At 42.4% G+C, this 13,274-nt stretch overlaps 2 protein-coding genes across 2 annotated transcripts in view; one reads left to right on the top strand and one right to left on the bottom strand.

Annotated features, from left to right (window-relative positions):
- Window positions 1–13,274, bottom strand: part of sh3tc1 (SH3 domain and tetratricopeptide repeats 1) — a 207,336-nt gene that overhangs the window by 13,962 nt on the left and 180,100 nt on the right. The window lies entirely within an intron of this gene.
- sox19b (SRY-box transcription factor 19b) lies at window positions 764–6,443 on the top strand (the record flags this gene model as incomplete). The annotated part of the gene is made up of 2 exons (XM_083992842.1): window positions 764–1,527; window positions 6,158–6,443. The coding sequence occupies 2 exons, from the start codon at window positions 764–766 to the stop codon at window positions 6,441–6,443; spliced, it is 1,050 nt and encodes a 349-aa protein (XP_083848968.1).

The raw sequence follows: 13,274 nt of genomic DNA on the forward strand, positions 1-13,274 counted from the left end.
AATTAATGTGATCCTTATTTGATTTAGACTTTGTCTGTGAATATAAACTAATAAACCTGACTGAGTGTGTGTGTGTGTGTGTGTGTGTGTTATGTCTGACAACAGGTGTTGATAAAACTTTTTTCAACTTTTTCAAATCGATCACAACAGTTGAAAAATAAATAATCGATTATTAAGATACGTGTGGGTCGATTAAAAAAAAACTCTCCCTCTTTCTCCCTCTCCGCCTCCGTCATCAACAAGTGTCTCGCTCACAGTTGGAAGCTTTTTTTTTTTCAGTTGCAAATGCACACACACACACACACACACACACACACACACACACTGTGACACACACACAGACGGGAAAGCTCCTCGCGCTCCCATTGGTCCGCACGCGGCTGCCTCGCACAAGGCGCACAGGAACTTTTTCGGAGCAGCGACACAAGAGTGAAGAGAGCGCGAGCTGCAGCAGGTCCGAGTCCGACAGAGAGAGAAACACACAGAGGAACAGTCCGCACCGACCACAGACACACACACCGACCGACCGTGATGACCACCGGACCCACGCGCCCCGGCCAGCAGGATAATAAGTACTAGACTTTTTTTGCGCGTGTCTCTCCTCTCTCCTTCTTCCTGCCTCCTCGCGGGCTCATCAGGCTGAGTGGATCCACCCGCTGACAGGTAGAGGCACCTGGCCGCGCGGCGCCAACAGGTGGACGGTGGAGAGTTGTCGCCGTCGTCGTTATTGTTGTTGTTGCCCACGTCCACGCGCCTGTCCAACATGTACAGCATGATGGAGCACGAGCTGAAGCCCACCGGGCAGCCCCCGTCCCACCAGATGTCCCCGGTCACCGGCAACATGACCGGCGCCATGCTGGGCTCCAACGGAAACTCCCACCCGGGCTCCAAGACGGTGGGAGCGGGAGGTGGAGGAGTGGGGGGAGTGGGAGTCGTGGACCCCATGGACAAGGTGAAGCGGCCCATGAACGCCTTCATGGTGTGGTCGCGCGGCCAGCGGAGGAAGATGGCGCAGGAGAACCCGAAGATGCACAACTCCGAGATCAGCAAGCGGCTGGGCGCGGAGTGGAAGCTGCTGAGCGACGCGGAGAAGCGGCCGTTCATCGACGAGGCCAAGCGGCTGCGCGCGGTGCACATGAAGGAGTACCCCGACTACAAGTACAAGCCGCGGCGCAAGACCAAGCCGCTGCTGCGCAAGGACCAGCAGCAGCAGCAGCAGCAGCACCACCACCAGCAGCAGCAGCAGCACGGCGCCATGGCCAAGTACTCGCTGTCCGCCGGGAACCTGCTGGTGGCGGCGGCGGCGGCGCAGGGCCAGGTGGTCGGCGGCGGCGGCGCGCGCATGGACGGCTACGGCTGGGGCGCGAGCGGCGGCGGCGGCTACGGGGGCGGCGGCGGCGGAGGGATGCAGCCGGGCGACGCGCTGGGCTACACGCAGCAGCTGCACCGCTACGACCTGTCCGCGCTGCAGTACGCGCCCGGCATGACGGCGGCGCAGAGCTACATGAACGGTGCCAACTCCTACAGGTGAGGGAATCAAACCAACACACTCAAACACACTTGGACACAGGTGCAACATGGAGAGTAGCCCAATTAGTTATAGTTAGGAGTCACTGGCTCAAAAAAAGTGACTTTAAAATAACAAAAAAGCATAGTTACTTCTCCAAAAAGTTACTTTTTACTAAAGTTAAGGTGTAGTTGGGCCTACTTTCTCCAAAGAAGTAACTGAATTAGGCTCCTACATTAGAAAAATGGCTAATTACCAGGAAAAATAACTATTGTATAACTTAAAAAAAAAGAAAAGAAAATGCTCAAATGTCAAGTTACTTGGACTCGCTAAATCACTGTTTATTTTACTAGAAAAAAGTAAAAAGCCACTAAAAAGTGGCCTAAAAAGTTATAGTTACTAGTTACTCGCTCCAAAAAAGTTACTTTCTCCAAAAAGTAACTCATTTTGTAACTTTATTAGGCTCCTACATTATAAAAGTGATCAGAACGTGAACGCTCTTACAGGTGAGGGAATCCAACACACTTAGAAACAGGTGCACACTCACTTTTAGCCCAAATCACTCTTTATTTTACTATAATAGTGTTGGGTGCGTTACATTTTAAAAAGTGGCCTAAAAAGTTATAGTTACTAGGTAATCGGAGTAGCCTAACTAATTTAGTAACTTTATTGGGCTCCTACATTATAAAAGTGACTAATTACCAGAACATGAACCAAGCCAACTCCTACAGGTGGGGGAATCCAACACACTCAAACACAGGTGCAAGATTAAAGCATGTGGCCTAAATCACTTTATTTTAACAGTGTTGGGCACGTTACTTTTTCAAAAGTGGCCTAAAAAGTTATAGTTACTAGTTACTCGTTCCAAAAAAGTAACTAATTTAGTAACTTTATTAGGCTCCTATCAGAACATGAACGAAGCCAACTCCTACAGGTGGGGGAATCGAACGGGGACACCTGTTCTGTTGGACACCTGTTGGACAACTTTTAAAATAACAAAAAAGGGTGGTTACTTTCTCCAAAAAGTAACTTTTTGCTATAGTTAAAGCGTAGTTAGTTAAAAAGGTAATTGAATTAGGCTCCTACATTATAAAAGTGACTAATTACCAGGAAAAGTAACTATTGTGCAACTTTTTTTATATATAAAATGCTCAAATATAACAAGTTACTTGGACTCGCCCCCTCTTTACTACCCCCCGTTTATCTGGAACTAACCAACTCACTCAGTATCCCTCCACTGAGTGAGTTGGTTAGTTCCAGATAGATAGATAGATAGTTAGAGCAAGTGGCGCGTGCATGCTCACTTTTAGCCTAAATCTCTCTATATTTTACTGTATAACGGTGTTGGGCATGCTACTGTTAAGTAGCCCAATTAGTTATAGTTACTAGCTCGCTCCAAAAACGTTATTTTATTTAACCAAAAAGCGTAGTTGGGCCTACTTTCTCCAAAATAAGTAACTGAATTAGGCTCCTACATTATAAAAGTGACTAATTAGCAGGAAAAGTAACTATCATATAACTTTTTTATATATAAAATGCTCAAATATGTCAAGTTACTTGGACTCGCCCCCTCTTTACTCACTCAGTATCCCTCCACCACTGAGTGAGTTGGTTAGTTCCAGATAAACTCCTTTTTTTCCCACTAAGCTGATTAACTAAAGAAAAAGAAAGGAGTATATATTTAACTACACTTTAACAGGTGTTTTTATTCCTATTATTATTATTTTGTGATGAAGTTTTATTCCACGGGAGCTGAAAGAAAAAGAGAAGTGGAGCAACTTCTGAGCTGAGAGTCCACCTGCAGAGAGAGAGAGAGAGCTGTCAGATGAATGAGGGAGAAAGAGAGGGAGAGGGGGAGAAAGAGAGGGGGATCAGGTAGAAGTGAAGAGCAGCAACACTGAGTCTCTGTGAGTCTGTGATGAACAACGGCTCCAGTCTTGTTGCTGCTACTTGTTATGCGTGTGACACTTCGCTCTGGGCCCGTCCTGCCTGGAATGTAGATCAGGACGACTTGATGGCAGCAGCAGCAGCGGCAACGGGGCTTCACCCGCTCTGTGTGTGGTCTACACCCCCACTCCCACCCCCACCCCCTCTCTTTACCCACAATCCACTGCTCCCTGCAAAAAAAAAAAAAAAAAAATCCCCATTGTCCCCGTTTTTTTTTTTTTTTTTCCCCTCCTTACACTCTCAGGATCCCAGGGCCTCAAACGCCTCATCATCATCATCATGCATCATGCATCATCTCCATGAGCGGCCGATGATTCAGGTTGTTTAGACCTTGAGGAGGTTTGAGTCACTGTGGTGGAGGTTTTGGGTCTGGGTCTGGATCTTCTAGAGTTCGTTAACACTAAAATAAACCATAGATAGATAGATAGATAGATAGATAGATAGATAGATGGAGAATACTTTATTCATCCCTAGGAGGAAAATTCAAATTAGTCCAGTAGCTCACACGACAATGACACAAAAAAGAAAGAAAGATGAAAACAAAAAACATTTTAAGAAGATGTTATGTAACACAATTGCAAAAACTCTGAATTAAATCGTCAAACTTCCTGTTTTTGACCTTTTTTAAGGATCTATCTGACAACAGGTGTTGATAAAACTGTGTCAAACTTTTAAAAATCGATCACAACAGTTGAAAATAATCGATTATAAAGATGCGTATGGGTCAATAACAAACAAAAAACAAGTTCGTTAACACTAAAATAAACCAGATCTGGAGGAAAAAACTCTGAATTAAAGTCGAGTTTTAACCGTCAAACTTCCTGTTTTTGACCTTTTTTAAGGATCAATCTGACAACAGGTGTTGATAAAACTGTGTCAAACTTTTAAAAATCAATCGCAACAGTTGAAAATAATCGATTTATTAAGATGCGTATGGGTCAATAACAAACAAAAAACAAAAAAAACCCAACTCTCTCTCTCTCTCTCTCAGATCTGCTAGTTTAGTCCTGTGGTCTAATCCACTGAGTTTCCAGACTGCAGATCAATCCTCTGACATCTGACAGCTTCATGTATTTATTTATTGATTGATTGACAGTGATCAGGTTTTAAAGGCCTCAGACCAAAAACCTGCAGCATTTCCTGATCCCAGATCCTGATCCTGGTCTCAGCTCTTGTCTCAACATGCAGCTGTTGATCGTGTTTTACCTGCTGCTCTGACTCACCTGGTCCACGAACAGGACGAGTAGGAAGTGACACGACGACTAGCGAATAAATAACGAGTCGTCCCATTACAGACAGACATGACAGAAGACGAGCTGATTGATCAATAAGATAAGATTAATTAGTTAGAAAAGTTGTAGTTTTGTGCAGGTGAAGCAACAAGTCGATCTCCTCGGTGCTGCTTTTTCCTGAAACGTTGCTTTAGATCCAGAGTTAGTGAACACATCACAAGCTACAACTGAAGTTTAGAGCCACTTCTTTTAAATACATTTAACCTGAAACTATAAATATATAGAGATAATCTAAATAATATGTTAATAATATACAAGTCAGTGTTTGTTTTATTAGTTTTAATGTTAATTCTACTGATTATTTACCACTTTACTCCTAAAAACGAGATTTTCTCCACTTATTTTTCATTATTATTAGTTTTAATGTTAATTCTGCTGATTTTGGACCATTTTATACTTAAAAATCACATTTTCTCCACTTTATTTTCATTATTTGGACAAAAAGTTGTCAAAACTTACAAAATAAATGGGGGTGAGGTCATGAGGCGTTCGCTGCCTCCTGTAAAAATGGACGTTTTGGTTCTTTTGTCTTTCCCTATGTTCTACTTTCTGCATGTAAAGTGTCTTTGGGTCACTGAAAAGCGCTAACACAGCACACTCACTTTTAGCCTATATCACTGTTTATTTTTTACTATATAACAGTGTTGGGCACGCTACTTTTTAAAAACTGGCCTAAAAAGTTAGAGTTACTTGCTCCAAAAAAGTTACTTTCTCCAAAAAAGTAACTAATTTAGTAACTTTATTAGGCTCCTACATTATAAAAATGACTAATTATCAGAACATGAACGAAGCCAACTCCTACAGGTGGGGGAATCGAACTTTAAGGTGTTGGAGGGGGGACACCTGTTCTGTTGGACACCTGTTGGACAACTTTAAAATAACAAAAGCGTAGTTACTTTCTCCAAAAAGTAACTTTTTGCTATAGTTAAAGCGTAGTTGGTTAAAAAAGTAACTGAATTAGGCTCCTACATTATAAAAGTGACTAATTACCAGGAAAAGTAACTATTGCGTAACTTTTTTATATATAAAATGCTCAAATATGTCAAGTTACTTGGACTCGCCCCCCTATTACTCACCCCGTTTATCTGGAACTAACCAACTCACTCAGTATCCCTCCACTGAGTGAGTTGGTTAGTTCCAGATAGATAGATAGATTGATAGTTAGAGCAAGTGGCGCGCCCAATTAGTTATAGTTACTAGTTACTCGCTCCAAAAAAGTTATTTTATTTAACCAAAAAGCGTAGTTAGGCCTCCTTTCTCCAAAAAAGTAACTGAATTAGGCTCCTACATTATAAAAGTGACTAATTACCAGGAAAAGTAACTATCATATAACTTTTTTATTATGAATTATTAGTATTAGTATTATTATTTCAACTCTGACGTCCTTGTCCCCTTGTCCTTGTCTCCGCAGCCCGATGTCCTACAGCAGCAGCCCGCAGCAGCCCAGCCCCGTCACCATGTCCATGGTGAAGGCGGAGCCGGTGTCCCACTCCCACTCGCCCCCCACGGCGGCGCCCAGCCACCACCGGGGGGCGCCGCTGCAGGGCGACCTCAGGGACATGATCAGCATGTACATACCGGGGCCGGGCGGCGTGGTGGACGGCGGCGTGGACCCCACGTCGGCGGCGGCGCAGCGCGGCTACACCAGCGTCCAGCAGCACTACCTCACCGGGACCGTCCCGCTCACACACATCTAGGACTGACGGATGAGGGGCAACGGGGTAACGGGGAGGGGAGGGGGCAACGGGGCAACGGACTGTTAATGATGCACAGCTGGACGGATGGACGGGAGGAAGTGGCGGCGATAGCGATGGCGAGGAGGAAAAAGGGGGCGGAGTTTGATCCACATGTGCCTGAACAGCTGTTTTTCTACCTCTTTGGTGCCACATCAGTTCAGATCGACGCCTCCACCCACCGTCCCACCCCCCCTCACCCCCTCACCCCTTCACCCTCACCCCCGCGCCTGTTTATTGTGTACATATCTACAAAATGCTACTTTGTCCCCCTTTTTTTTTTTTTTATATATAAATATATTTTTTAGAACTTATTCATAATGAGGCAAAAGATTTTTTTTTTTTTTTCCTTTTTAAACACTTGTGACGCCGGCACTCACACAGCTCCACCACCACCAGGAGGGGGAGGAGGAGAGGGAAAAGGGGGGTGTGTGGGGGAGAAAAGGGGGGAAGAAAATGCACAACTTGAATAACAGAGCAGTTTTTTTTATAAATGAACTCTTTAGTTCCTGTTGTTTGTATTTTTTATATACAGTATATGAATTTTTAAAGAAAAACAACTTGCTGAAATCCTATTGGACGACACGGAGATTGGGGGGGGGGCGAAGAACACCTGTTGGACAATCAGCACTGCATCCACAGGAAGTGAACACGGCATCGCGGCACCGAGAGTGTTTTTACTTCCTGTTTCAGTTTTATTTCCTATAATTAGTTTTTTTTTTTTTTTCCTTTGACCTCGTGATGTTGCGTTGTTGCGGCAACGTCTGTGTTTTTATTGTCACTTTGCTTTAGGCAGGAGTCATCTTCATCATCGTCGTTGTTTTTGTATTTGTTGTCGTTGTTTTTAATTGTTGTTGATGATGTCATTAAGTGAGTTGAATATGAAACGGCACATTTCAAAGTTGTTTGAATCCAAACAGCAAATTTTATTTTATTATTATTTTCCCAGTTTTTCCCGACTCTTCTTCTCTCAGCTGCTTCGTCTCAAACTAAATCTCCACCATCTTGTTTTGTTTTTATTCTAAGATGATAATAAAACAGTGTTTGTTTGTTCTTTAATCGGCTTCTTTCAGTCTGACGCCGTCGTCACGTCTGTTTCTGTCTAACCTGCTGCTAAAGGAAACTTTTATTTTTGTCGTTGCTGTTGTGGATTCATCTCTAACTGAACCGAACTGAACTGAACTGAACTGAACTGAACTGAACTGAACCTGCACTGGAAACAGACGCTTGAGGACGTGACGATGAATGTTTACACTGTCGTATACTGCTGACCTGACGTTCTGGGATGATGAAGCTCCTGCTGCCGTGTGTTGTAAATACTGTACACAGCGTTTTTAAGGCTCTTATACTAAGAGTCTGACTCCTCTTTGGTTGTTTTGTTTTTTTTTGGATTAAAAAATGTTTGTTATGGGATTCATGACGATATTAATAAAAAGAACAAATCGTTTTTTCATTAACTTCGTGTTCATGTCTCTGCTTTCACTTCAACTCACACTGATACAAACACACTTCTTCATCTTAAAGCTGAGATGCCGTGTTAAAGTCATTCATTATTTAGTTTTCCTAATTGAATGATCAGTGAGTCCAACTTTTACCACTTTAACTACATGAATAGTTTGATTTTTTTTATTTAGATGTGAATTTAAAATGAACTAAACATCCAGTTCGTGCAGCTTTATGAACTAACACTCAGTGTAAAGAGTGAGATGTGTGGTCATTTGTGTGTTTTATGGTAAAAGACACTGATTTAACTTTAAATGATAAAATAACAGTTCACTGTAAAATATCTGTAAAGAATCCCATATGGAAATGGAAATCAATGTGTATATATAAAGTAAAACATGTCATGTATGATAATTTCATATAAAATCCATTAGAAATTGAAACTTTTATATACAGTATGTGTCTAAACCATAGACATTTAAGTTTGTGTGTGTCTATCACATAATTTTACATACTGTATTGGCCTATATGCCATGGTAAATAAAGGCCTAGGTGTATTTTTTGCACGAATATATGTTTAAAACTGATAAAAACAAGTATAAAAATATAATTTCTATGTTTTTTGACACAATTTGTGCTTATAAATTGGACATAAAGTGTTAAAATATGATTGTAACATATAAAATTCATCAACTAGATACTTTACACACATGATCATACACAAACTTTATTATATTTATATCATATATGTTATAAAACATATATCCAGTGGTCTAAATGAGCTAATGGTATATCCACTTACATGAATTACTTTATTAATTTTAGAAACATGTTAGGGCCTTAAATGTCATATATTGAATGAAATGAGGGGTTTTAACAATAGAAACTAATGTTTCACTGTTAATTGTTTGTCAATTTTTTATTGAAAAATGTAAAATATTCACATAATTTACAAAGTTTCCCCTCCTTTTCTTTCACTTGTCCATCTGCAGGGAGGTGAAAGTTGACTGGGAGTCTGGAGATGAGCTCTGGAGTTTCTCAGCTGTTGCTTCTTCTTATTCTTCTCACCATGACCTCATCATCCATAAACCACAGACCAACAGAGACCAACAGACACCGACAGGGACCAGCAGGACCTTTCCCACCGTCACAGCGGCCTGTCAGCGGCCGGACACAGTGCGCGCTGAGCGGGGGGAGAAGGGGAGGAAGCACCGATGGATGGATGGATGGATGGAGGGATGGTCTATAGAGCTGCAATGATTTAAAGCTTGATTATTTACTTTCTTATCTTTACTCTCTTTTAAAATTCACTTTCCCCTCTTCCCCTCCTCCACCTTTTCACTCCCTCCCCTCCTCCCCCTCCTCCCCCTCCTCCTCTTCCCTCCATCCACACACACACACAGAAAGCGGGTGGATGGCCCCGCTCGTAATTGGCCGTTTCGGAGGCGCATTGTCCGCGGCTTTTCAGGCCGCAGGTGCATATAGTAAAGCCGGAGTCTCCGCTCCTCCCCCGGGCGTCTTTGTTCCCTCTCCCCGCTTCGCCCACTCCCCCGCCGGGCAGAAAATTAGGGCTGCTTTAGGGGGCTTCGTCCTCAGGCTTAACCCTTTCACCGACCGCCGCCTTTTCTCATGGAAATGTGCAGAAAAACCCCGCACTGGCTAATCGGTCAGTGAGGGGAGGGGGGAGGAGAGGGGGGAGAGGAGGGGAGGAGGAGGGGGGAGGAAAGATGCGGGCAGCAGGATCAACAGGAGGAGGAGGAACAGATGCAGGGAGGAGGAGGAGGTGGAGGAGGAGGAGGAGGAGAGCAGCAACTTCTCCAACAGCTCAGATCTGAGAGAGATGAACTTTCACTGTTTAGTTAATGAAGCTTTTAATGGTCAAACCCCAGTGTGTGTGTGTGTGTGTGTGTGTGTGTGTGTGTGTGTGTGTGTGTGTGTGTGTGTGTGTGTGTGCTCTTCATCGTCATATAAAACTACATTAAAACCGGGTTGTGCAGCTGTTGGACGATGACGTCATGTGAAACTTTGTGTTGCCAAAACACATTTATTATAGCCTATTGAAAACTTTAAACACAAAACTCAACAATCAAACTATTTTCAACAGAACTGTGACTCCAAACAAAACCTTTATAAAGTTAACAGTATAAAACAGTTTTATCTCTGTTTTCAGCCTGTCAAAATAAAAGCACCACTGATCATTCATTACTCAATGTTACATAAGTATGGAGCTCCAGTGATGTTTTGTCTTTCTAACATAAAAAAAACTTTTATTAGAGCCACAGTCTGATCTAGAATAATCAATTAAGTATTAAATCTCTACATTCAGATGTAAAAAATCAACTAAAAACCCGAGATTAATGAAAAATAATGACATTTGTTGCTGATTTATTCTGGAAATCACAGCTCCTCTTCCTCCTCCTCCTCAGATCACTTTCCATTAACGACCTCTGACCTCTGATCTGGTTTCATGTTGGTCTCATCACTTCAAACAGTGTGAACAGTTTTGCACCTGTGTGTGTTTTACAACTTGTGTCTTCGCTGCGGCTGAAAAACTGTTCATAGCGTCGACTCAAGACACAAAAACTTGTTCCGATTTGTTTCATTTGATGAAGTTTAGCTGTTTTTTTTGTGTGTTTGTTGTATTTTAATCTTTGTCAGCGTCTTCACACTCGGAGACGGAGAGGAGATAAAAAAAGAAGAAAAAGTTTGTGTTGGTGAAACTATAACGGCGGAAGTGAGAGAGTTTATTTATGTGGGTTGTTTTGGCCGAGGTCCACGGGCAGATAGGGATGGAAGAGGGGGAGGAGGAGGAGGAGGGGGGAGGGAGGGTGGGAGTGTCAATGGAGGGATTTTCTGGTCTAATACATCCCATCACTTAGCAACGAGCAGTGAGGCTTCAACAAGTGGTTGCCATGGATCTGCAGAGAGTGACTTAAAAGTCTCCACAAAGAGCTGTGGTCAGTGTGTGTGTGTGTGTGTGTGTGTGTGTGTCAGCGCAGTGAACACACACACACACACACACACACACACACACACACACACACACACACACACACACACACACACACACACACACACACACACACATCCCGAGAAGATAAACTGCAGGTTTTTTTAGCAGCGACTAAAAAGTTAAAGTCGTTGTCGTTGTTTCTGTTTTTTGCTGAACAGGATCGAGGCTGTAGAGTATGATGTCATCACTCAGGGACAAGACTGACACACACACACACACACACACACACACACACACACACACACACACACACACACACACACACACACACACAGAGACACACACACACACAAATTGTCCTTATACAACTTTGTTCCCTCACCATTTCCTGATTTTATGGGCCCTCCACATAAAAGCACAGAGGCCCCTCCCCCATCTATTGTGAGTCTGTGTGTGTGTGTGTGCACGTCATTATGGGATGGTGTCGTATTGTAGACACAAACTGTCGCACAACTACACTACCAAAGAAAAAAAAAAAAGTTAATATTGTCGTCTTCGTCTGTGTTTTATTTTGAAAGTTTGATTCATAAGAAGTTACAAAAACCATCTCATCTCTCAGTTTCTCCCTGGAGCTCTGGTAACAGCAGGTCTTTGTCGGCCAATCAGAAGAGAGAGGAGACTCTGAGCCTGTCCTCTGATTGGCTGACTGATTTCTGACTGATCTCATAAAAATAGGGCAGATTTCAGAATAAAACACTCAGAGAAACCAAAATCCTGCAACAAAGTGTTGGATGATGGTGGGTCCAGGTGGTGAGGGGGCGGGGCTTTAGGTGGCTGCTGTTGTTGTGACATCACAAAGTGACAGGAAGTCACTACCTTTGTACTGTATGGAGCTTTAACACAAACGTCTACCTTTATTTTGAAGGAGCTTTAATACAAACATCTACCTTTATTTTGAAGGAGCTTTAATTTAAACATCTACCTTTATTTTGAAGGAGCTTTAATACAGACATCTACCTTTATTCTGAAGGAGCTTTAATACAAACATCTACCTTTATTTTGAAGGAGCTTTAATACAAACATCTACCTTTATACCTTTATTTTGAAGGAGCTTTAACACAAACATCTACCTTTATTTTGAAGGAACTTTAATACAAACATCTACCTTTATACCTTTATTTTGAAGGAGCTTTAACACAAACATCTACCTTTATTTTGAAGGAACTTTAATACAAACATCTACCTTTATTCTGAAGGAGCTTTAACACAAACATCTACCTTTATTTTGAAGGAGCTTTAATACAAACATCTACCTTTATTCTGAAGGAGCTTTAACACAAACATCTACCTTTATTTTGAAGGAGCTTTAATACAAACATCTACCTTTATACCTTTATTTTGAAGGAGCTTTAATACAAACATCTACCTTTATTTTGAAGGAAGTTTAATACAAACATCTACCTTTATTTTGAAGGAGCTTTAACACAAAAATCTACCTTTATTTTGAAGGAAGTTTAATACAAACATCTACCTTTATTTTGAAGGAGCTTTAACACAAAAATCTACCTTTATTTTGAAGGAGATTTAATACAAACCTTTATTAAACCTTTATTCCTTTATGGACGGAGCAGCTGCTGCTCTTTGAACCAGGATCTCGATGTATTTTTTTTATCAAACCAGTTCATCTCCTCGTGTCAAAAACCAGTTTGAAAACACCTGTGGTGAAGCCGCCGTCTCACCTTTGTGTCGCCTCACTGGTTCTTCATCACTGAACCCGCTCCTACTTCTACTTCTACTAAAACAAAAGGACAAATCAAAGCTTCTGGAAACTCAAGAGTCAGTTAATCTGATTTTATGTAACCCTGTTAATAAAAAGGGATTAAAGTATCACTGTCTGAGCCTCAGGTCAGAGTCTCACCTGCTCCACAGGTGAGGCCTCGGGGCTGTTTCTGGGTGAATGGGTGTGGTGGGCGGGTCCCGTCACGGCAGCTCTGCCACTTCAGCTGTGATCGACGACGACGTCATCCTGAACACGAGATCTGCTGCATTTCTGAGCCACGATAAGACTCAGATACCGATCTTTGTTTTGTCTGAAAACAGGAGAAGTTACATCCTACACAGTCCATTAGAGGAGGTGGGAGGAGGAGCAGGAGGAGGAGGAGGAGGAGGGGGTTTCTCCTCTTACCTGGTGAGGTGAGGGTTTAGACACTGTGGGAAACATCTTTATCCTCTGTTTGTTGTTGTTGTGGTATTTCCTCACTCCCTCTAGTGGTTTTTGAGACAACAGGATAATATCTGTGAATGTGATACACTGTTGCACATACTGTAATGTTGGGATACTTTTATTTAAGCCTCAATAACACAGTTTGCAAAGGTTAATTGTGGTTTAATTCCCACAG

Source organism: Trachurus trachurus (genome assembly GCF_905171665.1).
Source record: "Trachurus trachurus genome assembly, chromosome: 18".
NCBI classification, from domain to species: Eukaryota; Metazoa; Chordata; class Actinopteri; order Carangiformes; family Carangidae; genus Trachurus; species Trachurus trachurus.